The 27,360-nt window shown below is 37.3% G+C and overlaps 2 protein-coding genes across 5 annotated transcripts; one reads left to right on the forward strand and one right to left on the reverse strand.

The window, feature by feature from the left end:
- Nucleotides 1-201: 201 nt before the first annotated feature.
- On the forward strand, nt 202-9,009 carry LOC129281334 (uncharacterized). Its single transcript, XM_054917275.2, has 4 exons — nt 202-553; nt 5,406-5,504; nt 6,639-6,826; nt 7,332-9,009. Exons 2-4 carry the CDS (start codon nt 5,406-5,408, stop codon nt 7,999-8,001), a joined length of 957 nt encoding a protein of 318 aa, XP_054773250.2. The 5' UTR covers nt 202-553; the 3' UTR covers nt 8,002-9,009.
- Nucleotides 8,176-25,959, reverse strand: LOC129281165 (sodium/hydrogen exchanger 9B2-like). Of its 4 annotated transcripts, none has more exons than XM_064112733.1 (10): nt 25,583-25,959; nt 21,417-21,978; nt 20,245-20,515; nt 18,520-18,695; nt 16,846-16,952; nt 16,079-16,228; nt 14,671-14,779; nt 13,279-13,415; nt 12,242-12,319; nt 8,176-11,483 (listed from the first exon to the last, which is right to left on the reverse strand). In XM_064112733.1, the coding sequence occupies exons 2-10, from the start codon at nt 21,916-21,918 to the stop codon at nt 11,235-11,237; spliced, it is 1,779 nt and encodes a 592-aa protein (XP_063968803.1). In that variant the 5' UTR covers nt 21,919-21,978; nt 25,583-25,959; the 3' UTR covers nt 8,176-11,234. The 4 variants fall into 4 exon arrangements, with proteins under 4 accessions (XP_063968803.1, XP_063968804.1, XP_063968806.1 ...); XM_064112734.1 differs by having other exon boundaries at nt 25,573-25,959; XM_064112736.1 differs by having other exon boundaries at nt 21,417-21,936; nt 25,583-25,669.
- Between the last annotated feature and the right edge of the window lie 1,401 nt (nt 25,960-27,360).

The raw sequence follows: 27,360 nt of genomic DNA on the forward strand, positions 1-27,360 counted from the left end.
TTTGGGCCCAACCAGAAATTAAGTGTAAAATCAACAAGTTTTGTTGCATGAAAATAATTATTTTGTTACATGTTTTAGATCAAAAGTTTCACCTATGTTACAAAATCTTTTTAAAAATCCAGACACATGACCTGAAAGAATCATTTTTCTTCTTTATAAAGATACCAAAAACATTAAATTTGTTCCATATTTATAGCAGTAATGACCAAATAAAAAGAGGTGTTTTCTTCCTCACCAAGCTCATTAACCATGCAAAAACCCTCTAGTCATGAATATCACTTGGATAAAAGAAGCTACCCTTTCAGGGCTTGCCGACTGACTGACCCCATTGTTACTACACTTCAGATAGACGTTCAATGTATTTACTCACGCATTGGGAAACCGCGGCCTCGATCCAAGTCGATCAATCCAACTGCTGTCACGCTGATAAGAGCCTGCATTGGTCCCTTACACTGGTCCTCAACTGCAGCATTCGATCTTTGGGAAGTTAACTTTACCCACCAACAGGGTTTCTCCGAGTCCGAGAATAGTCAACGGAATAAGTAAAAACAAGGTAAGAAACTCTACTTGTTTATGCTCTCATGATAGCGACTTTTAGAATATTGCTGCGGCATATTTCTTACGTGACAATGTTGTACAGTATCATCTCTCGTGTATCCATAAGGGCATAAGGGTGATATCCAATATTGTTTTACAGAATCGTTTTTCGACCAAAGCAACATCTCCTTAAACTCCCCAATAAAAATGTTATATATATATATATATATATATATATATATATAATAATAATAATTGTCATTTATCAATCTACGACTGCTCAAAGCGCTTCACAATTATTATTACCCGGTCACTGGATTCATAGCATTTCAAGCAGCCTATTTAATAGGCGCACACTTGCTAAACCAACCACAATATATATATAATATTTTTATGGGGGGAGTTTAAGGAGATGCTGCTTTGGTCGAAAAACGATTCTGTAAAACAATTCATCATTTCCTGATGAAGCCCTATAGGCGAAAATTTGATCAACTTTTCTCTCTACGGTAGTTTTATTCATCTTGTATATATATATGTGTGTGTGTATATATATATATATATATGTATATATATGTATATACCAGTTTCAATGGTCTTTATCAGGGACGGATCTAGCTTTTTACAAAATGACGGTCATTTTAACATTTTGGTCCGTGAAATTTGAAAAGCACAATAAAGTGGTTGACTTTTTCATTTTTTTATTTTTGAGTTGACATAATAAGTATACACAACTTTTATTGAAATGATATACCAAGGCCGGGCGTAGGATGCATGGGGGTGCACGTGCACCCTCCCGCTGATGCAGAGGAGTTCCGACACTGGGACGCAAAACGAAATTTTTACCCCTTCTTCTGCCTTCAACAGCTGATTTTCCAAACTTAAGTGTCACCTCCAGTCCCCCAAGATGTGCACCCCACCTCACACCAAAAAGTTCCACGTATCTCGATCTCCATGCTCAGACCAGCCTACGCTTTAGCCAGTCTCGATCTCTTGAGCATATTGACTTATGAATAAAACACACCGATAGCAGACCGAGGCCACCTTACACAAAGCGTAGCGATTGATCGTGGGCCTGTTTTCTACGAATGATTGCATTGAATATTGTGTATGACTAATCATAAATATATAACCCACACTTAATCGCTACGCTTTATGTGACGGGGGCCCAAGAATACATATATGCGTGTGTGGAAGACCGGGGTCGAAGTCTGAACTTGGCTTCATTCAATATAATGATATAGCACTTTACTTCTGTCTGCGGCGCAGATACATAATAGCAGAGGCGTCGATCCTGGGGGGGGGGGGGGCAGGGGGGCGATCGCCCCACCAATGAAAATATTGGGGAGGCAAACATATCGTTTTGCCCCCCCAATAATTTTGCATGTGTAGAAAATAAAATAAGATTGTAATGTTACACAGAAATCAGCAAGCGAGATTGAAATACACAACTCGTTCTTTATTTAAAATCATGCTCAAAATGTCCGCTTTTCAGATTGGAATATAAAAATTTTCAGCTCGCGCTTCGCGCTCGCATCATTTCTGTAGCAAAAACCCATACTTTTCATGATTAATAGGTGAATAGAATGTCCCGTTTTCAGATCTAAGCCTCAAAATAACTCGCGGTTCGATTTGCAATAATCTTTTGTTGGATATATATCTTGTTCTTAATTAAAAACGTCCATTAAACTCAATTTTTTTCTGATCAAAATATCAAAATTTTCAGCTCGCGCTTCGCGCTCGCATCTATTGTTTTTTAGATACCCATCTTAATCATTAGTACCAAAAATGCATAGAATATCAAGCTTACAGGTCAGAATATAAAGAAATTTCACCTCCGGCTCTCGGCACTCGCATTATCTGTGTAGTGAGATATGTATCCTTATGACAAACAGTCCTAAACAGGCACCTTTATCCTGTTATCAGATCAGGTTACAAAAAAAAATTCAGCTCGCGCTTCGCGCTCGCATTAATTTGTTGGTGAGATATGTGTCTCTATCTCATGAGCCATATACATATTTATATATATATATATATATATATATATATGTGTGTGTGTGTGTGTGTGTGTGTGTGTGTATAGATATATATATATAGGCATATAAGGGTGTGTGTGTGTGTGTGTGGGTGAGTGCCTTTGGAAAGTTGATTCATGATTTTGCCCCCCCAATCTGAAAAATGGATCGACGCCCCTGCATAATAGGGGTCGGTTTGGGGGCGATTGTAGTTCCCTTGGTAGTTCCTATATGGCCCTAGAAAACGGGGATGCACCCCCATTTTTTTCTTGGGGTGCCCTATAGGTGAGCTACTATACATGTAGTAGCTATGTCATTGCAGGCAGTTATGGGAGAAGAGAAAATGTTAGAAAGAGAGGAGGAAAATATTTAACTATAAAGAATAGAATAATTAACATATGAGGTTTGGGTATTGAGCATACGTAATTCAAATGATAAAATACGTCGCCTGTTTGTCGTCTTGTCTCCTATCAAAATACCCTCCCTTTATATTCTTCCAAGAACGATGCTACGGGGATATGGGACCACCCGGCACCCCCACCCCCGCCCATCCTCCTTCCATCATGGATTACAAAAGAGGAAAGAGAAATAACTGCAACTCATCCAAATTTCTCGAAAGCTTCCTAGCATATAATGTAAAATTTTGAAACTTTATTCGAGTTCTGATTTTTGTTTAATTGATGACAACTTACTTTTATTGATAAGTAACCTGTTATCACCTTTTTCTTCTTTTTACCAGAGAATAGATGGTCGTCTGCGCTTGTCCTTTACACCCAGCCCAGGCGTTAATATATAAGATTGTCAGGGAAATCCTGAACGGATCTTCCACTTCCAGATAGCTCTGATGCCATCGATGAAGATATTCTCTATATTGGGCTGTCGCAGTCGCGTACGCAGGGGTGGTTACAGGGGTTCAACCGCCCTTTAATTTTTTTATACCCACCCCCCCCCCCCCCCCCCAAAAAAAAAAAAAAAAAAAAAAAAATTGAAGACCTTTTTCTTTTTTGTTTTGCTTGTCAATTATTTTTTGGGTAGGAAACGTTCTAAAATTGGTGGTGAAGACTTTTTTTGTGCTTGTCAACATTTCATTCACCTCGACCCCCCCCCCCTTTAAAAAAATACTGTGAACGCTACTATAGGCTGTCGAACTATTTTCATATTATATAGCTACGTATGTTTTGTTTTTTTAGATTCATTGGGGGGCTAGCGGCCCTTGGATACCCCCCCCCCCCACAAATAAATAAATAACATAAAAAAGAAAAGGGGTTGAATATAATGATTTTCTGAGTATCATGTCGAATTCTACCAAAAACTTTAGATTTTCATAAAAAAAGGTCGAAAGTTTCAAGGTTTATAACTTCACGACGGGCATCAATTTGTCGACAACTAAAAAAATGATTTGTAAAAAAGGTCAACTGTTACCAACATTTCCGAAACCAACACCATGCATCCATAACACTTTCAGAAAGCAAAAATACAGATCTGACTACACAAGTAAAAACAAAGAAAGATAAAATAACAAACATGACAAAAGGGACCAATACGCCCCACCCCAAAAGTATATATGGTGGTTGTACACCCTATAACCAAATGAAGTTCGATCTAACATAGCTTAGTTTGTCTGATGTCAACAGACATGACAGACACTATACATTGGGTCTTCATTGAAGTACTCACGGGCTAAAGTACAGATGAACATACCAGATTAAATCATGATAATTAAAGGTAAAGTTAACACTGACAATATTTCGGTTCTAATAAAAACAGAAATGTTGAAGAAAAATATTGATGAGGGTTTGATGAAAATCTATCAGAGTCATGCGATTTTACCATGTTTTTTTATAATTATTTGTGACGCCGTATGCGAGCAACTCCCCCACTAGCCATGCTAGCAGGCATGTAAGGCCTAACATAAATTATGTGAATTCCAATCTTTTAATTGAACATGACGAGCAAAAATATTTTTTTCGCGTAGAAGGGGTATAAATCATATCTAAAGTTTAATTGACATTTATGTGTGTTTTTGTTTTCGTGAAGGAAGTACAGTTAATTATTATTCAAGAATTTAGAGCTTGTACATGTATGAATCCGAAAAAGTAAGATCATTTCAGAATTCTCAAAAATGCATGACAACAAACTGGATTTATATTTGATATATTGTTAACACAGAAATTACACACGTAGGCCTATCAAAAATTTTAGCTGTCAATCAGATATTTTTTATGGGAGAGCATGCAATATTGACCGGCATAACATGTTTTGGGAGTATGTGTCTCCATCAAAGCACACATCTTGGCCCTCACTGCCTATGGGAGTACCCAACTATTAGCATTCTCAAAAATTCAAATGCTTATGTCACGTACTTAATGTTCATCAAATGTTTATCGAATTGTTATTGACCTTTCCATTCGATTTTTTCTCGTTTCACCCAAGCGAATTACTTGTTCCAAGTATTTCATTCCCTTTATTGTTTGTTATAATGTGAAAAGGCAACTCCACCAAGGTTTTTTTTTTTATGAATTCTTCATCCCCGCATGGCCCTGGGAAGCAGGGGTGCTAAAGCCCTATATTTTTTTCCAAATGCCGATTGGCCTAAGCCCGTTTCGTCTCATCCCCACATTACCCAATATCCTAGATCGACAACGAGTTCACCTAATTTAGCCAATTTATCATTGTCTAATTTCCAGAAAGGTTGAACCCATTTCGTTCAATATCCACTTGTTCTGACACCAGTTAGAAGTAGACTGAATGTAAGAATTATACTAAGATTGAAACGGACTCATTAGTTTTAAAGGACAACAAGTATTTAAGCCTCTTTTGTAATTTAACATGTTTTTTTCTCACATTCTTTTCAAGATGTCCGATTTAAAACCCTTCCGGGTCATCATGTGGTGTGTACCACGTTCGATATCAACTGCCATCGCGAAGTGTTTCAGTTTTATTGATAACGCAGAGGTAAGAATTAATATAATGAAGCTTGTGATGATGATGAGAATGATAAAAGTGATAAAGGTGATGGTGGTGGTGGTGGTGGTGATGATGACGATAAATGATTGATAAAATTATCTCACAAATGATAATTTCGACATTTGGCGGGTCTGACAAAAAGGACATTTCATAAGAAACATGAAACTGTGGTAGATGTGCGTATGTATATGGAAATTTTAAATATAACTAGCCTTCTAATTGATATGAATATTAATTAATATTGTAAAGTTGTCCTTGAAAATCTTATCTATCAATATAATGCCCGATATGGAGTTGGATGTCGTCTTTATAACCTTAATAAACCTCCTTGGGTTGAGTCCATTGCAATTCTGGGATTTGCATAGATTGGATGACTGTTTTATTATTTTGGTACTGATTTTTTTTACCTGATTACTAAGAAAGCATGAATGCTTATATGCAAACAACCCGAGGACCGACGGCTTATACATGTAGGTCCTCTTCGAGGGATCAAATGAAGATTAATGCGTATACCAAAGGGGACTAGCGCACCAAGTGGGAATCAAACCAGGGTCACCGGAATCCGCCGAATACCCCGCTCTACCGACTGAGCTATCGCGCCTATTGATAATGCAAAGACAAAAAGATGGAAAGTTCTATTCTGCTATAAATTCAAATTTCTTTTTTTTAATACACAAATTTGTCATTTATTTTCCTGTACACATACCATGATGAAGGTGATTATGCTTGCTTCTGTACTTTTAAAAGTGTGGAATTCCATGCTGGCGCGGGGTATTTTCCGCGGGTATTTTGATACTTAGGAGGAGGGCGGGGTGAGACAACCTATTTCATCTATCGCTTTAATTTCAAGGGGAATGTGGAAGAAAATTACCAATATATCCCTCTTGGGGTCCTCTTTTTCTTCTCTCTTTCATTTCTTTTTTTCTGTCTCATTTTCTTTCTTTTTTTCAAACTTCAAAAATTGTAGGAGGGCAGTCGTCCCTTCCCCGCTCTCTTCCCTCTTAGCACTGCCCCTGACTGTTTTAAAAGTATGGTAATGTGTCTTCAGCAAGTCAGCTTTCTCAAGGCAGTATGTCACTGAAAAGTTCAGGTTTAATGCCTTATCATTCTGTGATAATACAGGTATATTTCGAGCCGTACTGCCTGGCCTTCTTTCAAGACTTCACACTGAAAATGATGGGCATGCCTCTACCAAAGAGCTCTAGTGACTTTCAACCGGAAGCGGCGTTGGCTAGGATAGGAGCTATGGTCAAAGGAACTCCAATGGAAGCAATGTTCATGCCAGAAAAGATCAATATGTCACTATTCATGTAAGAAATTTGATTTATTCAGTTCACCCTGCTGGCTTCTGGATTTTGTACTTGCTATAGGCATTGTAGAGGCCCCCGGACGCAATGCTTTCATTAGTCAACAAGTTTAATAATCCAAAAGGTCATATCGACTTTATTTGAAAGTGATATTATCAGGTATTGAATAAAACAGAGTAATCATAATAACAATGACGATGATGGTGATCATGATCATGATCATGATGATCATCATCATCATCATGATTTTGATGTTCATGCTGATGATGATAATGATAATTAAAGTCTTGGGGGCTTCAGAAAGAAAATGTGTGTATTCCAATGATTACATATTACACGATTTAGTACTGCAGGAGTGTATTTTGCTTAAAGAATTGATGCCCCAAAATTGGGATTTCAAAATCAGTAGTTCCCAGATACATAACTATCTATCTCCATCTTGTGACAATCTGATAAACTAACAATCATATCCAAACTAATTATTTGGGATTTTCCTGTTCTTTTCTAGTCGCGATGGTGTAAGGCAAAAGCTTGATGATCAACCGGCAGACAAACCCACATTCGTCAAGGACATGGCGTATGGCATCACAGGGTACCTAGATCTCTTACCCAAGAAAGAGGCAGGTTACAAACACACGTTTCTGATCCGTGATCCTGAGCGGATGTTCCCTTCCTGGAGAACCCTTCTGATGGCTCAGGTCGCCCAGATGCCAATACCTGGACAGAAACCCATCGATCCTGCCACCTTTGACATGACCACAGAAGTGCCGTTCATGATGCCAGGCTACACCTACAAATGCCAATATGACCTCTGGAAGCACGTCCAGGAGAACTTTGACCCAAACCCTGTGGTCATCGATGTCGACGAACTTTTAGCCAATCCTGCAGAGATGCTTCCAAAGTACTTTGAAGCTTGCGGAATGCCCTGGGATGCTAAGTATCTGCAGTGGGATGCCAGTGCAGACATCGTGAAGTCGTGGCAGTGTCTGTTCCCCATGACAGGGACCAGAGCGGATGATATTGTTGGTGTCACCCACGTGAAGGCCCTCGAGAGTTCTGGGTTCCGAGCATCCAAGCCAAAGATTCCGCGATCGGAGATGACCCCTGACACAATCAAGGCTATAGACGCCACGGCAGACTACTACAAGGAAATGGCAGAAGCACGGATCAAATTGTAAATGAGTGAAGATTCTAATAGAGGAAATAATTATAATTCTATCTTCATTATGGTACTTTGGCAATGAATTTGAACTTTTTTAATCCCCAAATTAGACACTGGGATTCTCATTGATAAATCTTAGACCAATTCCAAACAGAACACGAATTATACTTGTTACCACAAAATTTGAAAGTAAATTCATGCTAATACCATTTCTTATCATTTTATTGCTAAAAGATTCAACTTTGTACCTTTTCTTTTATTGCAGGATTACAATAATTTGTACAGGGTAAATGTGGACAGTAGAAAGGAAAAAAAATACATATAGAAAATAAAATCATAAAAGAAAGACTAAAGAGCAATTAAGAATTTGCAATTACGAATAGGATGCATCAAATAGGCTATCCATAGAAATTAACACGTGTCAGCTGGAGTTATGACACTTAACATGAAATGGGCCCCAGGGCCCCGTAACACAAAAGTTAGTGATTTATCACTAATTTGGAAGAGCGATTCTGATTGGTTCCTAGTCAGTCTACTGGGCAAAATGTGCATGCAACAATGATGTTGATAGGCCATTGAGGAAGAGGATTCTATGGTTGAAATAAACGCTTGAACGCTATTTACTTACCTTTATTTACCAAGCAATAAAAATCCAGCTGTTTATGTAAATGATTCAATTTAAATACTGCTAAATCATCCTCTCTTCTAAACTTACAACACACATGTACGATCATATTGTAATTTGGTAATAGCACAGTCTCCAATCTTTTTTTTCTTCAATGTGAAATAATTATGTAATATGTTTGTTGCGTATAAAACTTTTGTGCATTATTTGTAGGAAGTCACTTGAGTAAAAAGGTAATCCAATCATTTTAATACCCTGTCTATTGCAATGCTGGCTCAAGTGATTGTTGATCAGTTACTCTCCGTTTATGAAAACAAAGATTATTTTTGTATATGTTGTTATGATGAATCATAAACTCAGATTTATATGCTCAGTAAAACTAAAGATGATTGCTTATTGCATTGATTTGTGTGGGGGGGGTTTTGTCAAGAAGTACAAAAAGTATATTCTGTACGCACATGCAACCTGAGAAATATTTCTGGACTTCTTATCCAAAGAGGAAACAAGAGAGAGAGAGGGGGGGGGACAAAGAGACTAAGAGAGAGGGGGTAGTCTTCAGGCACAGACCCTGATTGGAACTCAATCGAAAAAGGAGGTTTTCACACAAGAAAAGCACAACTTATGCAACAGGGCCCTGTTGTTTCAATTTCCTCATTGAGTAGGACCTTCTGTACACAAAATCATCAACAGGGACTTTAAACTGCATTTTCTGACTACTCTCCTCGAGTGAAAGATTTGCACAGAAAACAATGGGGAGAGAAAAAAGATGGGAAAGAGAGAGAGAGGGGGGAGAGAGGAGATTGAGATTGGAGAAAATAGGACAGTATTATACATGTACATGTAGGCAGATAAGATATAGAGTGAGTCAGAAAAAAAAGGCCCATCAGTTCGAAGTTGTCTTGAATGAAGTAAGTACAGTACAATTTTAGTAAAAATACAGTTTCTAATACACAACTGCTATAAATTATCATTTAAATTTCAAGGTGGCTTACACATTTAGAAAACATAAAATCAGACCTATATTTTTTCATACATGTGTAAATGATGTGACTCCATTATAATGAAATAAGTTGCGGCAATAAATAACTAATGCACTTAATCAGATGTCAATCCAATTGTTTCAGTGTTCTTGGAAGAAACATTTTGATTAAAAATAATTTAATATAATAAAATACATAAAAATAAGTGGGGATATGACATCATCAGCCCACCTAATGAATATTCATAAGACATGCCAAGAACCGTTTCACCAGAATAATGCAAATCTTTAAAATTCAATAACTGTTATTTGTTATAAATCCGATTTTGGTCAAATTTTCAGCATTTTTCTTCTGTGAATTTTACACTATTCATTGAGATATAAATATTTCCAGCCTGGACCATCCCTTTAAAAAGCAAAAGCCTATTTAGCATCAATGTTCATAAGAAATTTGAATCTTTTTAAGTTAGGATGTTTAGTTATCATTAACAGGGAAACATTGCAGGAGACAAATAGTGATTTTCACTGACAATTTAGCCCTCAGCCAAAAAGATTTAAGGATTTCAGTAGTTTATAACATATAGTCATATTAATGTTTATATTTACACGGTACACCGTAAAAATCACTGACCGTTTATTTCATTGAATATTCAGCTGCCCTTAGCTACCCAGCTGCCCTTCCTCAACATAATCAATAATGGGGGAGGGAGAAAGCAGATCACTCATCCTTTACGCACGTAAAATAATGGAGGAAGAAAGATAAATGGAGGTTGCTTGCACGACTCCCCCAACAATCACCTACATCAATGCAGTTTCCTGTATTCCATGACATATGTAATAGGATTTGTTTTTATATAATAAATATGTTGAATACAGCCTCATGTGGTTTTTCCAAGTTATGGAGACTTATCAACTTTTTCACTTGTATTACATATTTTCATATATTTACAAATTTTATGCTAAAGGAAATAAGTGGCAAGAATAACGTGGCCAATATAAATATATTCCTTGAATGCACTGAGCGCTGATAGAGTGGTAGCTTGCGCTAAAGATGGGGTAATAATAAAGTTTCACTTTCTCGTCTTTCCTGCATTTGATTTTATTGTGACATACGTTGACATGAAATTTGGATGGTACCTGTACGTGAGAGATGGTACAAATATTGCATGATCAGACGCTTGTAGTGTTGCATACAACCAGCAAAGTACACATTCTATATATATGTGATGATGCAGTTCCAAGCGCTGCACATGCATCAAGGTGTCTCCCTGCGCCTTGTTCCACCAAACGAATCCATGACATTGCACAGCACTTCCTGTTCAATGTGAACAAGGTCCACATCCAAATAGCTCAAAGCAGCTACTGGCTTAGCACCATTCACTCTTGAATGTCATTCTCTGTGCCTTGCTCCAACAAAAAAGAGCAATCAATGACATTGTGCAGCACTTCCTGTCAATGTGAACAAGGTCCACATCCAAACAGTTCAAAGCAGCTAATGGCTTAGCACCATTCACACTTGATTGTCATCCTCTGTGCCTTGTTCCAACAAAAAAAAAAGCAATCCACGACATTGCACAGCACTTCCTGGCAATGTGAACAAGGTCCACATCCGAACAGCTCAAAGCAGCCGATAGCTCAGGAACATTCACACTGAATTTTCACCCACCGCGCCTTGTTCCAACAAAACATTATTTTCCCTAGGAGGCTCCTCTCTACAACTGCCACCTCTGGTTGGTTCATATCTTGGTTGAGTTTCTTCTGCCTCTGGGATGTCTCTCGTTGGGTTTGGCTGGGTTGGAGGGGCACACCTGAGAAGACGAGGACCGGTCAGGGAGATCAGGACGGCTCCGAGAGGTGCAGTGAAGAGAATTGAAAGGACAGCCACCGTGAGCAACTAAAAATCAAAGATTGAAAACGGCAAAGAATCATGAAGGTGGTAGAATGATTATTATGAAATGGTGACGTGGATTCTAATCAAATTCTTGGCTGTAATCTATTGTGACCAGTCTGTTATTTCAGGTGTAAACAAAAATAATTTCTGTTGACTGGTATTAGTGACTACTTCTAATGACAATCATGGTTTTGAGATGAGGATGGCTTATAGAATAACAATGAGATAGCACTCAAGCAATGCCATGAGAGCTGACAAATTGTACAATTAGAAAGTTTAATATCCTCTATTCATTACTATCAGTTCAGTTCAGTTTCAGTTTGGTTTATTTTTCATATCTCACAAAATATCAAATACAATGTAACCTCCATCAAAACACGGTAAAATCATTAATGATAAAATAATACAATACATCACAATATTTCATTATAAAAGAGACAAAGATTATAAAATTGAATATTCAGATTAGAGACAGATATATCCATACGATAAGATATAAAGGGTAAAATATGAAAAAGCAGAGCTTGTAATTTATAGTTTCCCTATTAATAAAATTAGAATTGTCACCTTGTTTTGGTATCAATATGGTACCCCCCCCCCCAAAAAAAAAAAAAGAAAGAAAGAGAGAGGAAAAAAATATTGCCAAAAAAGAAAGAGATAAAGAAGAAAAAAAAGTGTTACAATCTTTGACAAATATTAAGATGCAGCCCTAATTCAAGCCAAACACTTACAGAATTTCTGATTAGCTTAAAGTTACTTACCTGTATTCCATATATTTCTAACTCCTCTTCATTTCCTCTGTCTCTTGCTGTATCCAGAGCAACAGAACCTATGGCAGCCTAGTATAGCAAAAATAGAGAAAATAAATAATCAGCACGCAACACTGGCACTGGTCCAACGGTCCCAGACCAGTAAAAATTGCTGTAGAGCCACTAACTTTTCAGAAATAGCCAGATTTGCTGGTCCGACATGACCAGTTGTAATATATCAAACTGATACAAATGATATTTTCTCCTCTTTTGTGAATAAGAAATATGGCTCTCCAATATTGAGAAATGGCTTTCATGAATTATATATAGTGTCTGTGTGTGTACTGTTTGATTGTATGGGCTTTTCTTTGGGGGGGGGCAATAAAAGCAATAAAAGACAGCACAATAAACTCAGTTTTTCTAACTGTTTTTCTTAATTTTGGGGGACCAGTAGATTCTAGGTTCTGACCAGTAAAAAATGGAATAACGGGGGTATCTACTGGTCCGACCTGAACAGGTTGGACCATTAAAAAAAGTGTTAGTGTGGAGCCCTGCTTAGATTTACATATCATCTTTCCCAGATGGTTCAAGGTGTGGTCACTAGGTCAAATCCTCCAAAATTATTTATTTCACTCTGAAAAAGGTCATTAATTTCTAATGTTAGAATTTATCTAAGCCAGTAACAGCAAAGAATTACAACTTATGCCCCACAGAGACATATACAAATGGCATCAATTTGCTTTATCGACCATATCTGTTCATTCATGAATAACACAATTCCTAACATTGATTATTAGACTTCAAGGTAACTGTCTTGTCTTCAGTTTCTGACATAAAATGTTACACATAAAGAACCAAAACTTTGCCAAAATACATATTTTACCACTATGGTTGAAAAATGTTAGAAAAATGTTGCATCCAACTTTATGTCACAAAAAGCAGAGACTGTGTTAGCTCATTTGGAAGAACTGTTCACACAAATTACAGGATACAGCGAAAACAACACCTAAAACTGTTTTGTAATGGCACGTCTACTACTATAATCATACCTGTACAGTTGCTTTAGGTAACCAAGCGAGGGAGACAAACAACTTTTCTTTCCACGTCAGACCGGCCCCAGTAACAGCCAACGCCGAAACTATCATTCTAACACATAGTCCTATGACGAGGGTAGCAAAGCCTAAACCTGTATAAAGAAAAGTTATGGGAACAATTATTCATTCATCCACCTTCAGAATATGGTGTTGTGGTGTCATGGTGCTGAGGTTCAGTCACTTGACTCTTAATCAAAAAGGTTTGGGGTTCAAATCCCAGTCAGAATTAATGATTATAATAGACACTTCACCACATTTCCACATGTCCATCATCAAATATACAATGGGAAGTAAAACCATCTGAGAGACATTTAGTTTCTTTGAATTATTCAGTTTCTCTTGCTACATGTACGTCATGAAGTATTTCTACATAGGTTGGGAGGGACATACATGTACTATAAACTGATAAATGAGTGATTTTTTAATATTCAACCATTTCTTTTTTTCTAAAGTTGACCTGCGGGTAATACAAAGCATATATACAACTTCTATAGATGTTGACAAAGTAATTTTACATGTATAACATCTGTTCTTTGTTCTCTTTGAGTAAAATATGCCTCTTGTCAATATGATGTAGCAAGAAGGAGATCTGATATGTAGGAATGATAATGAAAATTCATTTCTGCATCTTGATTTCCAATCACATTATTTTCTTTATGTGAAATGGGCAGGTATACATATCTTTGAATACAGTAGCAAGAACTATATGAGTGAAGACAACCATTCATTTCTGTATCTTGATTCAAATGAAAGGGATCGTTTCACTTTGTGAGCAGCTGATTTAAAAAATTCTCTAACCAAGATGAAACATGTGTACAAGTGCCTGTAGTTGTCCTCAAATACCCTGAAACAGACCACAATATAGGATGAAAATCTCTAATTTAGACACAAGTAGCAATTTATTAGCCTGATTTTGAGAACCATCTGCAGCCGTCATTCTAGCTTATTCCCAGCTTTCTGAAATTCAAAAAAGTATGTTAGCTGTGTGTGTCTCCTATGCACACACTACATGTATTATTAGCTGCACTGTACATTCAGTGTACCTTGTACACACTGTACGTAGGTCATGCTGGTTTCATCTAGAGTTTGGGTGTTGTGGTGCACAGATTCACTACATACAAATAGTCATTGAAACCAACCCCCAATTATTTTCAAAATTTGGTTTACATCTTCAAAGTGTTATATCCTTTAGATATGATACTTTGAAACGTTTGGGATGGTATTTTTACACTATAAGCCTAATGTTTAGCCCATTCTTAAGAACCAAAATGAGAATTTTTTTAAATCAGAACAAAGTGAAATGATCACTTTAAAATAACTTATTTTGTGAACTGGACTTGTCCTCACCTACTGTAGCAGGATCTAGATATGAAATAGATACTTCGGCTCCAATCAAACCAAAGAGGAGGGGCTCAAACAGAAGCCACAGATAGGACAGCAATCTATTTACTCCTTCCTGTAAAGAAAAGACAAGATAAATTGTCTCTTTAAAAAAAAATGAAATGAAATTAATAGACAACATGGTTGCCTCATTATGAATAATTGTAAATATTGTAATTGTGGTTGATTTGTTATATTCTATTTGTTTTGTTCTTGTTGACTCAATAATACATATAATATATAAAAAAGAAATGTAATTATCAATATATGAATAAAACATTTAGCTTCACAATGTAAGTCAACCAAGAATAACAATCATGAATTGATAAAATGCAATGAAACTGTCAAAAACTATTTCCCCAAGTTATAGCAGTTAATGTAAAAGATTATAATGAGCGAAAGCATATTATGCAATAAATGAAATTATCAGAAGGGCAAAGGACAGGGCCATGTCCTATCTTTTACTTAGGAAACCAACAAGCTAGGCTGCACCTTCATAGAAGACAAACAATGGGGAATGCAAGAAAGCCACTCCGATGGATATTATCTTTGAATCCTTCTATATTCCTCTTTCCATGGTGTTCAATGAACACCATGGTCAGACACCCTAGAGCACTGGCACCAGGATAGTGCGCAGCACCGCAACCAAAGACAAGGATTCCATCATATACATGTATCATAGGCACTACAAAACATTCACTCTACTTAAAAGTATAAACACAAACAGGCTGACCATTCCCTCTTTCCATCTATGTCCGGCAGTGAACGCCACGGTCAGACAGCCAAGAGCACCGGCACCAAGATAGTGAGCAGCACCGCTACCAAAGATAGCAAAGATTATACCATTTACATGTATCGTGTGCATTGTACCCCAAAATACACACACACACCCAGACTCACCTTTCCCTCTGTGTCCGGCAATGAACGCCATGGTCAAACAGCCAAGAGCACCGGCACCAAGATATTGAGTAGTACCGCTACAAAAAATAGCAAGGATTCTACCATTTACATGTATCGTGTGCATTCTACCCCAAAATACACACACACACCCAGACTCACCTTTCCATCTGTGTCCGGCAATGAACGCCATGGTCAAACAGCCAAGAGCACCGGCACCAAGATATTGAGTAGCACCGCTACCAAAGATAGCAAGGATTCTACCATTTACATGTATCGTGTGCATTCTACCCCAAAATACACACACACACCCAGACTCACCTTTCCATCTGTGTCCGGCAATGAATGCCATGGTCAAACAGCCAAGAGCACCGGCACCAAGATATTGAGCAGCACCGCTACCAAAGATAGCAAGGATTGTACCATTTACATGTATCGTGTGCATTCTACCCTGAAATACACACACACCCAGACTCACCTTTCCCTCTTTCCATCTGTGTCCGGCAATGAACGCCATGGTAAGACAACCGAGAGCACCAGCACCGGGATAGTGAGCAGCACCGCTACCGAAGATGGCAAAGATACCACCATAGACCAACAGGATGAAACGCTTCTTTGATAACCAGGTCTAAATTTATCAATCATAAATGAGTAATAATTGAATCAAAATTCATAAATTAGTAATCCGAACTCACTATAAAACTTAAAGCCGCAATGGATATACCAATCGCATTGAGATGGAGATGGGGGTGGGGAAAAATGGTAGAATCCTAGTGGTAACATGAGCCCCTTTAGGAAAGAAAAATAAGAATATAATAAGGACTTTCATTCACTCTCATCATAGAGCAATGTTCATGAAGAAAAGCTTGTCAATAACTATGTTCATGATAAAAAGCTTAATGGATAACCAAATTCAGAATGATAACAAAATTCAGGAAAAATGATCGATCCTAAACTTGGTGCAAGAACCTGAACTTTGTTTCAACTTACTTATTCATTTACCCTTTTCATATTTTTTTTTTCATTTATTTATTGATTTCATGTTTACCACTGTACATGAATCTATCTTTTTAAACTTGGTAATATTCTATTTCCTTTCACTTTTAGGAATATCTATTCATTAAATCTATAAATTCAAATGAATACGGATCTATGGCTGAAATCTTAGAGTTAATTAAGCAGTAAGACAGAGGGACAGTTCGGGGAAGCACTCTATAGAATGATAGAACATAAAAATGTGCTAACCTGGTTTTGATCAGGGATATACCAAAGAAGAAGTCCTGCCGAACAGCCGAAGGTTACTCCCATTACCAGCTCCAGAGGACCCCTGAAAATACTGTAAATGATATCACCTTTACAGAACAGGAACAAGGTACATATCGACACATAGAAAAAGGAAACAGTGGTAGAAAGAATGAGATAGAAAGACACACACAAAAATACATACACAAATGATAAAAGAAAAGAGAGAGAGAAAGAAAGAGATAGAGAAAAAAAAGAGACACAAAAATGAAGAAAAAAATATACATTAATTTTTTAAGCCTTCATATTAACTAAACTGTTACAGGGTGTGCTTTTATAGTGATGTATCATACCTCAGGGAAATTATAACCCAATATGATTCCCCTTTTGTTTCCCCTAAAAATAGTGAAATCATGAATGTTAGAAAAGGAAAGGCGAAAAGGTTGTGGAAAACTGGAGGAAAAAATAAATGAATGAAAGACGAAGGAGAGAAATTAGGTACATTATAAACCCAATACGATTCCCCTTTTTGTTTCCCCTAAAAATAGTGTTTGTATTTAGTCTTCATCATGAATGTTAGAAAAGGAATGTTTAGAAGGTTGTGGAAAACTGGAGGAAAAACTAAATGAATGAAAGACGTAAGAGAGAAATTGGGTGCAGAAGATGAACAGGTTAATACATGTACATCCGTTTGAATAAATAATAGGGAACCGGGAGGTTGGCCAGTAAAATGGAAGGGTAAATTGCCAATTGGTGTACTGCCAACTCGTCCACTCACCAAATGGTCTATTTTCATCTAGTCTAATGCCATTCCGTCCATCAACATTTCGTCTAACAACCATTTGGTCCAATCATCACTTCATCTAATCACCACTTCGTCTATGACCATTTCGTCTCATAACCAGTTAAAACAGATTTTATTTTCATTTATTTTGCACAATCGTCACTTAGTCCAATTTAACCAAATGGTATATGGACTAAATGGCTATTGGACCAACTGGTCATTAGACGAATTGGCAATTAGATCATGTGGATAGTGGACCAACTGTTGGTAGACCAATTGATGGTAGACGAGTTGGCAATTGGACAAATTTGTATAAGACAAATTGGAAATAAACCAAATTGAAGTAACCAAGTAGCATAGAGGTGAATCCCGGGGGGGCACTCGACCAAAAAAGTAGTGGGTATGTGCCGCGGGCAAGACAAAAACGGGGCCTTGGAGCGGGCTTATTGTAAAAAGGAGGGTCCTCGGAACGGGCTTCGGAACGACAAATATTTGTGAAAACGGGGGTCCTTGGAACGAGTCGCATGCGTGTGATTGCGTATTCATCCCTATGGAACGGGCATACGTGCATGCAGCTAGCCCGGCAGCACGGGCGCTGGGTGCGCTGGCGCAGATGCGATGAACGGACAGCGCTCTGCGGCCGCTTTTCACCAAAATTGCGGCTCATAATATACAAAATATACGAAGCTTTGGAGCGGATTTCTTTCTTCTTTTTTCTCGATAAGAAGAAAATGCTATGCCTTGGAACGGAAATTTGAGTGTAAAAATGGGGGTCCCCTCCGCGGCACATACCCACTATGCATTACATACTGAGTGCCCCCCCCCCCCCCCGGGGGTGAATCAACTGCTAGTAGACGAAGTAGCTATGATCCTAAAGTTATATCTGAAATTACCTTTTGCAAATGCGATGCCCAGGATCACTCCGAAAGCACCGATGGCAAGGACGTCGTCGCAGCTAGCTGCCGCTATAACGAGGGTTGGTATGCCTTGCCTTACCCCATAACCTCTGGCTTGCAACCCCAGTAAAGAAGGTACAATCACAGCTGGGGTGACAGCTCCAAGCACGAATCTGAACAAGAAAAATGCATCGAGTTATATTTTACAATCAAACCATTTGGTCTACTTCAGACAAGACAAAGAGATTATTAGAGCCTGTTTATGAGTAGCATCTGGGTAGCGTTTCATCATCATTTTTGTCCGACAAGTTGTCAGATCTGAAAATTTCCTTGATTGCGATTGACTGAGAAGCACTATTATGATGGTATTCAAAAACTGTCAGATGAAATGGGACTTGTTGGATAAAACATCTGACAAGTTCTTTCATGAAACGCTCCCCAGGTGACAAAATTAAAACATTGCCATGAGAAGAAAATGTTTTAGACTTTAGCATTTACAGTATAGTATCCATTTATGGTTTATTTATCTATAAACTTTATATGTGTCGATTGAAATCTATTGATACATGTTCAGAACCTGCATATAACCATGATTAAACTGCATGAACCATGTCTTTACAATGATAATCGACTTGTCCTGTCTTAACCCTGGATGATTATTTACTTTGGATGCTATTGCCTTCATAGGGCTGATCTCCGAAAGCAGCGGAGGGAGAAAACCAGGAAGGAAGGAAGGTTAGTTTAATATTACATGGCACATGGCATAAGGACAGGCTTCTGGAATGTCAGATCACAGAAAATCAATCCGCAACTTTGTTATTCCCTGATGGATATCCATTGAATATTTTCGGTCAAAACCAATTTAGTATCTGGCCCCCGTCTTACAATCCGATCAAACGCAACTATGGAACGCCAGCAAAGTCAACATATGAAATACATGTTTGTTCAAAAATTGTCTAGTTATGATGCATGTTCATAAATTTATCGCTTTCTTGACAATTTGGTGTGTTCTCCTTTGTTTTCAAAGGACATTTTGCAGATTTCCTTTTGAAGAAATTTTGACACTGATGAATTTCCATAGAGACATGATATATGCGGGCTGGAGTCTATGGACAGAACGTGTTATACTACAGTGCGTCCCATAAAAAAGTAAACCAGGATTCCCATGTCTTTATTCTTCAAAGGCTAATGAATTATGATATTTCATTTACATAATCATATAATCCAATTATTCTTTATTTTTATACCTAATATGAGACAAACACTTCAGACATAAATGAGCTAGACGAGTTTGAAATTCTAATGTCAAAACCAGGTTGTGCAGAAAACTTGGACAAAATTGGTTCGTGATACGACAATCGTGCTTATTCGAAAATTGGCTCATTAGCATTACTTTTGTATTCTTTAAGATTCTCTCACTGATCCCTGAAATGAGAGTGGATTCAGATTCACACGTGAGTTTCTGCGCAAATCGTTTCTGATATGTCTCAATAGTTATTGTTTGTTATCTGCCATGAGTGAACGATTTGCTTAGCTGTTGGTTTCAAATTCGAGATGAGATTCCAATCTTGCCATGAGTATCAAATTTATAGTTAAAACATATTTAATAATTGCAAAATCTATCTCTGAAAACGGGTTCCTTTTTATTGTGGGACGCACTGTATAGCAAAATCATTCATTAAGTTATCAATAGGTTAAAATATTCCATTGTAGATGACCTACCCCAGCATGAAGCCCCAGGGCCACGGGAAGCCAAGCAGAAAATGTGAGACGATTGCGGCCGTACAGGCCTCCGCTATGCACGGCATACAGCACAGACGAACACAAACCATACTCAGCCTCTTGAGCGCGCTAGCATCTAATCCAATACCAGCCTGAAGGAGTATGATGACGAGAGCCATGTCTCGAAGAGACGATGACCATGACGGATAGATGTCCGATGCTACGTTGATAACTGGTATATTTCGAAGCATGAAACCCACAATAAGCATTCCTGCAGCAAAGTATTAGAAGGAGACAATTTTATAAGTTCAAAACAAGAGAAGGACATGCATGTATTTTATAGAGGATGGCGATTAAGAGCAAAAACACAGGTACAATGATTTTCTTTCCTCTCTCTCTCCCTCTACTTCTCTCTCTCCCTTGTTAGTTTTTTTTCTTCTTTTTTCTTCATCCCTGTACTTCTAAGTTTTATTACCCTTGTTTAAGAATAATGCACATGTAAACACAACTTGGTTTACTTTGCAAAATATACATTGGATTCAAAGGACTACAGCTTTTCTCCATGATGGAGTAACTCATACATTTCAACCCTAAAAGGCCCGGGAAGGGGGGATCTGCCCCGGCTGTGAGAGGGGTCCAAATAACCCGGCTCTTTTAGGGTTAAAGGGAAGTTCACCCTGACAAAATTTTAAATGTAGCAGGAAAAGTAATAAAAATAATTGGTGACATTTTGACAATAACCTATCAAACATTGAAGAAGCTATTAGATTACATATTTTGCGACTTCATATATGTGAGCAGCTTCCCAATATGTTCTGTAGTAAAACAAAATCAATGAAAATATCTCATAAAATTGAAAATGAAATTTATTGTACTTTCAATATATTAACAAATTATCTAACACCCACTTCTGAAAGATTTTTTTTTACTCATCATTACCCATTAAAAATTGAAATTTATGCATATTATATTACATAACATATGGGGCAGCTGCGTGTATATGACGTCACAAATCAAAAACTTTCTTAATCTTTGACGGCTTTCTAACCTTCACCAATATTTTTAATTATTTTTTTCTGGTATTTCTACAGCACACTTTTCTTCAGGGTGAACTCCCCTTTTAAAGAAAAGGGGAGACTCAATTTTAATGTCACCAAAGTTCATATACTCACCCAGCAGAGCCGGTAATTTGATGACCTCGACAGCTAATCCACCAGCCTTGCAAGACACGACCAGGATGAACAGAGCAAAGAGATTCCCACCAGGTAAGGCTTCACTCCCAGTCACAGCCCACAAGACAACCCAAGTCAGAACTACAAGGAGAAGAATTGTCAACCACCTTGCGAGGTCACCATGCGGAGGGCACATCAGGAAGTATCGGAACCTTTGGCAGCGTGTGGGCTGTGAGGGCAAAGGATGAAAATCCACCAGACAGGGTCTGCAGAGCTGGTGGCAGCAGGAACTGCATCTTGCGGGACATCCTTCGGATTTCTCCTGCTTTGCATCTCCGGATTCCTTGCCGCGTTGCTGGTCATTCGGGTTGCCACCTACAGCGTCGAACTCCAGAGTGCGCTGCTGAGACACGAGCACGTCATGAGGGGACAGGCCATCTTTGTTACATACCTGGGCTGGAGAAGGCTGTCTGTTGCTCCATGGGTTGATGGTTTCTGGCATTTTGTATTCTTCAAAGACCTACAATGTAGGCCTAATGTTTGAATACTACTGAAAAAAAGTCTGAAAGGGCGAAGGAAGAATTGTACATTCAGATTGATGTCTCCTATTACTTGGCTTTTTAATTACATGTTGGATCCCCCAAGGTTAAATATGCCAGTGTGTCCAATCTGTACATGTCCATACTTTGCAAACGGTAATTTATCCCCTAACAATTCAATTTCTTTAAAATCTGACATCATCAATTCATGATAAATAGCAACATAAAATCACCAAAGTAAATTTCTAAGGATGAGTAGATGAGATAAGTTTTAATGAATATATTGACAAAATATTATAGGCAAATTTGTCACCATTTGTGCCCACTAGAAAAAAATCAGAACTTCTCAACAAGCATCAGAAAAACATCATTTTGCAAGCAGAAATTATCAAAAATGTGAGTAAAACATGACCACCCATTAAAGTAAATTTTTTTAGGACGAGATCAGTATTCATGAAAATATCTACAAATTTGTAACTGCTTGCGCCCACTCTGAAAAAATCTTAACATCCTTTGGCAAGCATAAAGCGTTAAAAGTGTGAGTAAAACGTGATACTGACCAATTCTATAACATTTTCCTGTCCATCTAATGTAAATATCTCACATTTTGAGAGCTCTACACTCTTTGTTTTTTGTTTTTAAAATCTCCACAAAACTTTTGTCTGGGAAGTTAGATCACACTTTTTCAGAACGGATTTCCAGCACAGCGCGCATTCGTTGATCGGAATAGAATTTGGAGATCGCGATACCAGCAAAACCATTCAACCTACTTCACATTTTCGTCAATGATTTCATAGTTTGTGACCTTGCTGTCAATTTGGTAGCTTTTTAATAAAATGGTTTTGTATAAATTTTGAATATTTTGTGAGTGAATTTAAGCCTGATGCATATTTCTTTTTAAATGTCCATCAAGTTTGGACACCCCCACTCATTCTATGATTACTACAATGTATGAACAAGGTTATGATATAATCCCATCAACGCATCATACTTGTTAGTTCCCATCCCTAAGGCTAAGTTCCAAACTTCCAACACTTGGCCATCCAATGATCTCAGATCACCTGAGGAAGTATAGGCAGGGTAAAAAAGTCACTCACACAACATGCGAGGTTAGTAAAAAAGTGTACTACAGTACAAGCCTCACAAAAATTTATAATGGATCGAGAGTCGGCTTAGGCTCGGAGTGTTGTTAGACGCTGATTAATTGATTTAATTTTTTGAAGTCACAACATTTCAACAAATAAAAAAATAAAATTCAGAGACAGAGTCCTCTTTCCTCCTTTCATTCTTTCTATATCCTTTATTTCATATTTTAAGCATGTTCTCCTCCTTCTCCCCTTTCCCTCTCCTAGGCTTAAGTATTCTTAAACATTATTGTCTGAGTTTAAGTCTCTAACGTTAGTCTAGCGTGCGTGCAGCACGCTGAACTTTAACCCAGGGAGCTCCGGCCCGCTGTGCGGGCCGGAGCCCAGGAGCTTACCGTGTATTTTACCATACTCACAGGACTAGGGTGATTTATGGTCTAAATATTTCTCCAAATGAATTGTGAAAACAGAAATTATGCACTTACCACGATTATATGGATGAAGGTCTAACGAGTGGCAGTTTCCTGACATCTGGGCACAAACTGGAACCTCAAAAAAACAAAAAGTTCTCTCCTTCTACCCCAGTCTCTATCGGCCATTTTGTTACAATTCATAACAAAAATGGCCGATTGAGACGGGGGTAGAAGGAGAGAACTTTTCGTTTTTTTGAGGTTCCAGTTTCAGTTTGTGCCCAGATGTCAGGAAACTGCCACTCGTTAGACCTTCAATTTTTCATCCATATAATCGTGGTAAGTGCATAATTTCTGTTTTCACAATTCATTTGGAGAAATATTTAGACCATAAATCACCCTAGTCCCGTGAGTATGGTAAAATACACGGTAAGCTCCTGGGGCGGTATTCTGAAAACGTTCTTATCTTAATTTTGTTCTTATCTACGTCACGTTCTCAAATTGGTATTCTGAAAACGTTCTTATCTTTTTCTTATCTTTTGTTCTTATCTTTTTCTTATCTTGCTTTCCATCCTATATGCTGAGCGCGTAAATTTGTTACACGCGCATAATACAAAAGCGCGCTAAAAAGATAAGAACAAAATAAAGATAAGTGGTATTCTGAAAACGTTCTTATCTTGTACCTTTCTTATCTTTTACGATATTTATGATAATATTTAAGATAGCTAGATGGTTATCACATCTCACGATGTTCGCGTTCTTTCTTGCTAAAAAAAGATGGCCACTGGTAATAACATGTATTCTTTCCATCCTTTCTTTTATCCACCCTTTATTTTGTTTTTCGCCTTTTTTTCTATCCTTTTGTCTTTCTTTATCTATTTTCACTTTTTCTTCCTTTCTATCTGTCTATCTTCCTTTCTTTCATTCTTCATTTATATCTTTTGCTTTATTCTTTTGAATTTTTTAATCTCTTCCTTATTCTTATTTTACTTTGTTTCATTTATTCTTCATCTTTCTTCCTTTTTTATTTCCCTTTACGTTCTTTTTCTTTCTTTCTTTGAATTAACTTTTCTTTCGATTTCTTTCTTTGGTCTTTATTTTTGCTTTAATTTCTCTTTCATTGTTTCATTTTCCTTTTTTCTCTCTTCCTTCACCTTGTACATTTTTTTATTCCTTCTTTTTCTCTTTCTTTTTTTCTTTCACTCGTTTTTTCTGTTTTTCAGTTCTTTATTGCTTCATTTTACCCTTTTAATCTTTTTTTGGTCCTTTTTCGTTTTTTCCTTTAAGTTTCTTTCTTTCCTTTTCTTCATTTAAGTTCTTTTTGCTTGCTTTCTTTCGTTTACTCTTTCATTATTTTCTGCTTTGTTCCTTTCATTTTTTTTATTTCTGCTTCATTCTGACCCTTTTCTGTCTCCTTTCTTACCTACTTACTTTCTTACTTCCTGTTTTATTCTTTATTCGTACCTGCTTTATTTACTTTTTTTTCTTTACTTACTTTCTTTCTTCCTTCCTTCCTTCCTCCCTCCCTCCCTTTCTAATTTCTTTCTTTCTTTCCTTATTGTGCACGTGTCTCGAAATAATAATCAGTCATTGCGTATAAAATGCCTATTTCGCGCAATGCGCCAGAAACTGTGTTCGCGCAGTGCCCATGATATTCTCTTGACATAAGGAACGCTTCTATTGGTTAAACTGACAATATAAAGCGCATTTTGATTGGTAATATCCTAAAAAATGGGCGTGTTGAAGATAATAATAAGAAGGAGGCAGTCCTTATAGTTATACAGAGATAAGAACGCGTTAAGAAGATTTTCAGAATACCGATTTGCAATGATTTTAGCATCTTCTTATCTCAATGAGATAAGATAAAAGATAAGAACAAAGATAAGAACATTTTCAAAATACCACCCCAGGGCTCCGGCCCGCTGCGCGGGCCGGAGCTCCCTGCCCTGGGTTAGCTGAACTTGAGAAGTTTATTATTACTATAACACTAACACAAATCTTGATACATGGGACTGCATAAATAGCTTTGGTCTTTGGAACAAAATTGATGACTGGAGAGTGTAACTTAGTCTTAAGTTCTGATCCATTAGTACTACTACATGCCGAAAGTATAGAATCTTACCCAATCTTACTTTGTATTTTATCACGGAAATTTCAGAACTATCGTCGTGAAAGCAAAGTGGAGAAACGTGAAGTTCGAAGCTTCGGTCTGACTCTGTTAAATGTTATGTTTGTTGTTCCGCGATCCGCGCGCTAAAGTGAAGTAGCCTAGATCAAGTAACTCCGTTGGCTATATCCACTCACCAAGTACGAGGCCAGGAGATATTAAAAAAATTAAAAATGTTTTTAAAAACTCCTCGAAACAGACGGCTGTCAGCTGTCTAACGTTTAAGGGCACCTCAGCTCAGCTTATTTCACTATAACAGGCCTTCTCATCTATTTCATTTCTTCATTCTCTTTCTCCATAATGCTATATAGCGCGCGCTCTGCTCCTGCCCAATTTCTTCGTGTTCGATCGTGTTTTCTTCCTTCTCTTCCCCTTTTTCTTCTCAAAGTAAACCCCTCAAAAAAAGTTTGGAAATCTGAGTTTGGCCATTAATTTCTCCCAACTCCCAATTTTACACAATGCATATTTGACACCATTTAAAAGATCATTTAATTCTCTTTAAAATGATATCATGCTAGTTTATGATCATCCCATCACGAAAAGAGCAGGATTCAAAAGTGTTGGACGAAGTATAATTGAAAAGCTGCAAAACGAGCAAAAAAGTTTGGAAATATGAGTTTGGCCATTAATTTCTCCCAATTCCAAATTTTACACAATGCATATATTTGACATCATGTAAGAGATCATTTAATTCTCTTTAAAATCATAGGTACATGCTTGCATGCCATGACGAAAAGAGCAGGATTCAAAAGTGTTGGATGCATGAGGTCTGAATTGAAAAGCTGCAAAACGAGCAGAAATAGTCATGAAGGGTCAAACATGATTCTTAAAATGTCTGTGTCAATAGAGATGAAAATCCATTCAAATCAAGCCCCTGCTTCTTCATTTTGTATGTTTTGTTGTGGTTTATGTAGTGATGGTAAGTTTGCTATGTGTTTGCTTAATTGTGCAGAGATGTACGTGTTTGATGGCCATGTTAATTAAGGTGCTTAGGTGCATGAAAACAATTAAAAGAAACCGCTGAGAATCTCACTCATCACCACGGAAAAAAGAACAGTGACTTTCAATATCGTGTCATTTTGCAACTTTTGAATTTTGACCTTGCCCCACATTTCAAGGCACTGCACCTCCATGTAAACCATAATCATACCATGTAAAGTATCATTTTAAAGGGAATTAAATGATCTATTCATTGATATTAATTACACATTGATATTTACTGAAACCGAGGAGGGATCATCGATCAAAGCCAAAAGAAACCGCTAAGAAACTTACTCATCACCACGGAAAAAAAACAATAAATTGTGTCATTTTGCAACTTTTGAATTTTGACCCTGCCCCACGTACATTTCAAGGCACTGCACCTCCATATGAACCGTTTAGTCATGTAGGGTATCATTTTAAAGAAAATTAAATGATCTATTCATTAATATTAATTACACATTGATATTTACTAAAACCGAGGAGGGATATCGATCAAAGTCAGATTTCCAAACTTTTTTTGAGGAGTTTATATTTGTTTCTTTATTTCTCTCAATTTTTTTTTTCTTTCTTTCTTTAATTCTTTCTTTCTTTTATAATTTTTTCTTTCGATTTCTTTCTTTCTTTTATGATTCTTCTTTCTTTCTCTTTCTTTCTTTCTTTCTTTAATTATTTATTTCTTTTATAATTCTTTCTTCCTCTTTCTTTCGCTTTCTTTCTTTCTCTTTCTTTCTTTCTTTTATCATTTTTTCTTTCTCTTTC

This window comes from Lytechinus pictus, chromosome 18, assembly GCF_037042905.1.
Source record: "Lytechinus pictus isolate F3 Inbred chromosome 18, Lp3.0, whole genome shotgun sequence".
Taxonomy (NCBI): Eukaryota; Metazoa; Echinodermata; class Echinoidea; order Temnopleuroida; family Toxopneustidae; genus Lytechinus; species Lytechinus pictus.